General features: G+C 45.3%; 1 protein-coding gene across 1 annotated transcript; it reads left to right on the top strand.

Moving 5' to 3' along the window:
* Positions 1-857: 857 nt before the first annotated feature.
* Positions 858-2,879, top strand: Smp_110280 (hypothetical protein; the record flags this gene model as incomplete). Its single annotated transcript, XM_018794001.1, has 1 exon — positions 858-2,879. One exon carries the CDS (start codon positions 858-860, stop codon positions 2,877-2,879), a length of 2,022 nt encoding a protein of 673 aa, XP_018648457.1.

Here is a 2,879-nt window from a genome sequence, read left to right as displayed (position 1 = left end):
GCCGTAGGATTCGTAATCTGATTTAGATTTCCTACGGGGTGAAAATTATTTGCTCGGACCTTCACGTTGTGGGCAAACCAAATAATAAAAAAATACTTTAAGATGAAAGCAGTCGTTAATTCACTGACACAGTTCTTCGGGCCGAACTAAAAATGTCATATGCAGTCAATTGAGTATTTATGAGTATTTATGCGAACTTAAATTCACACATCTGTTCGATTTACCAACCTTGATGCTCTCGTGAATTTCAAAAAAGTTATTAGTTTTCCCAAGTGTGACATCAAAAATCAAATGAGTTTATTGCATTCATGTCATAGCACTAGTTCGCGCTTGATACTATAAACTCCAGAGGATAATGCCACTTAACAATAGTACATTTATGTTTTAACGGTTAAATAACTCTACTTCCATTCCTTGGAGCCGACTCGTCATTGCACTTAGTATCCGTTGCACACTGCAGCTCATTGGGTAATACACTAGCTATTACTTTGATATCAGTAACTCTGTCGAACGATAGTTAATTAGTGCTTCAGCGATTTTTATAATTACAGTGAATATAGCTACAGAAGATTGATCAGTTGCTCTTCTGAATAATTACTATTTTCAATGAAAGTACAAGTAAGCCTGTATATAGTACTTTGAAGTGGAAAGCTTCTACTCAGTGTGTTTTATGATAATAAGTGAATACTTGAGAATGAATTGCCACTTATCGCATATATCGTTTGAATTGAACATATATCAAATTAGTATAAACCTCATCAAACAATTAATTTGATTGATACTTTTGTTTGAAAAATATAGAATAAGCAAATAGCCATTAGAACGCAATCAATCTCAGGCGATCTGAAGCTCTAAATATGAATGGAAAAATTCAGAATGAAGGTAAGGTAAACAGTCACAAAAAAACATCGATACATGCAACACCGACTACAAAATTTATATTAAATAATTCGAAATCAAACAATTTCAACGGAACAAATGAGGGTGAACACCGAAAGATTGAACAAAATCACGATATCAACCACCCAGAAGAAATCAGGTATATGAAGAACAAAAACCGTCTGAAACAGCTTCATCACCCCGAACAAAATCATATACAAAAACGTACAACAAATTCCTCCTCAACATCCGACTCGGATTCGAGTGATGAGGGTAATGCTGTATCAGCGAAGAAGCCAGTTGGTGTAGTTGGTAGTGGTGTTAAGACGGGGATGGGAGTTGTCCCACAAGGTGCTGCTCAGTCTGCTCAGAAGAAGAAAGCTGCGGCCGCTTCGTCGAGTTCGGACTCAGATTCTAGTGATGACGAGCAGCCGGCGAGTAAGAAGCCTGCGTTGGTGAAGGCGTCTCCATCTGTGAGCAAGGCTGTTAGCGGTGTGGCTGTTGGTGGTAAGAAGGTGGTAGGGAAGCCTGCGTCGTCGAGTTCCGACTCGGATTCGAGTGATGAGGGTAATGCTGTATCAGCGAAGAAGCCAGTTGGTGTAGTTGGTAGTGGTGTTAAGACGGGGATGGGAGTTGTCCCACAAGGTGCTGCTCAGTCTGCTCAGAAGAAGAAAGCTGCGGCCGCTTCGTCGAGTTCGGACTCAGATTCTAGTGATGACGAGCAGCCGGCGAGTAAGAAGCCTGCGTTGGTGAAAGCGTCTCCATCTGTGAGCAAGGCTGTTAGCGGTGTGGCTGTTGGTGGTAAGAAGGTGGTAGGGAAGCCTGCGTCGTCGAGTTCCGACTCGGATTCGAGTGATGAAGGTAATGCTGTATCAGCGAAGAAGCCAGTTGGTGTAGTTGGTAGTGGTGTTAAGATGGGGATGGGAGTTGTCCCACAAGGTGCTGCTCAGTCTGCTCAGAAGAAGAAAGCTGCGGCCGCTTCGTCGAGTTCGGACTCAGATTCTAGTGATGACGAGCAGCCGGCGAGTAAGAAGCCTGCGTTGGTGAAGGCGTCTCCATCTGTGAGCAAGGCTGTTAGCGGTGTGGCTGTTGGTGGTAAGAAGGTGGTAGGGAAGCCTGCGTCGTCGAGTTCCGACTCGGATTCGAGTGATGAAGGTAATGCTGTATCAGCGAAGAAGCCAGTTGGTGTAGTTGGTAGTGGTGTTAAGACGGGGATGGGAGTTGTCCCACAAGGTGCTGCTCAGTCTGCTCAGAAGAAGAAAGCTGCGGCCGCTTCGTCGAGTTCGGACTCAGATTCTAGTGATGACGAGCAGCCGGCGAGTAAGAAGCCTGCGTTGGTGAAGGCGTCTCCATCTGTGAGCAAGGCTGTTAGCGGTGTGGCTGTTGGTGGTAAGAAGGTGGTAGGGAAGCCTGCGTCGTCGAGTTCCGACTCGGATTCGAGTGATGAAGGTAATGCTGTATCAGCGAAGAAGCCAGTTGGTGTAGTTGGTAGTGGTGTTAAGACGGGGATGGGAGTTGTCCCACAAGGTGCTGCTCAGTCTGCTCAGAAGAAGAAAGCTGCGGCCGCTTCGTCGAGTTCGGACTCAGATTCTAGTGATGACGAGCAGCCGGCGAGTAAGAAGCCTGCGTTGGTGAAGGCGTCTCCATCTGTGAGCAAGGCTGTTAGCGGTGTGGCTGTTGGTGGTAAGAAGGTGATGGTGTCTCCTCTTGTTACTAGTTCGCGTCTTAATGGGGCTTTCAAAGTATCGAAACCTTGTTTCAATCGGAAACGTCGTTTCTCATTTGTCGGTTCTTCTGGTGCTGATGTCGGGAATTCAGTGGTTTCTGCTGTTGATGATTGCTCTTTAGGTGCTTCTCGACGTAGTGTTCCTTTTTCTCAATTGTCAGTATCTTCCACGCCTTCCAATGAATCGAGCGGTCCTTTCCGTCGTGTGTTGGAAAATGATGTATTCGTCCATCCGAATTTACGGGACAATTCTTTTGAGGCCAAGGTAATTTAA

The sequence above is a fragment of the Schistosoma mansoni genome, chromosome 1 (genome assembly GCF_000237925.1).
Source record: "Schistosoma mansoni strain Puerto Rico chromosome 1, complete genome".
Classification (NCBI taxonomy): domain Eukaryota; kingdom Metazoa; phylum Platyhelminthes; class Trematoda; order Strigeidida; family Schistosomatidae; genus Schistosoma; species Schistosoma mansoni.
The sequence above is the reverse complement of the archived record's forward strand: the minus strand, read 5'-3'. Positions and strand labels throughout refer to the sequence as shown.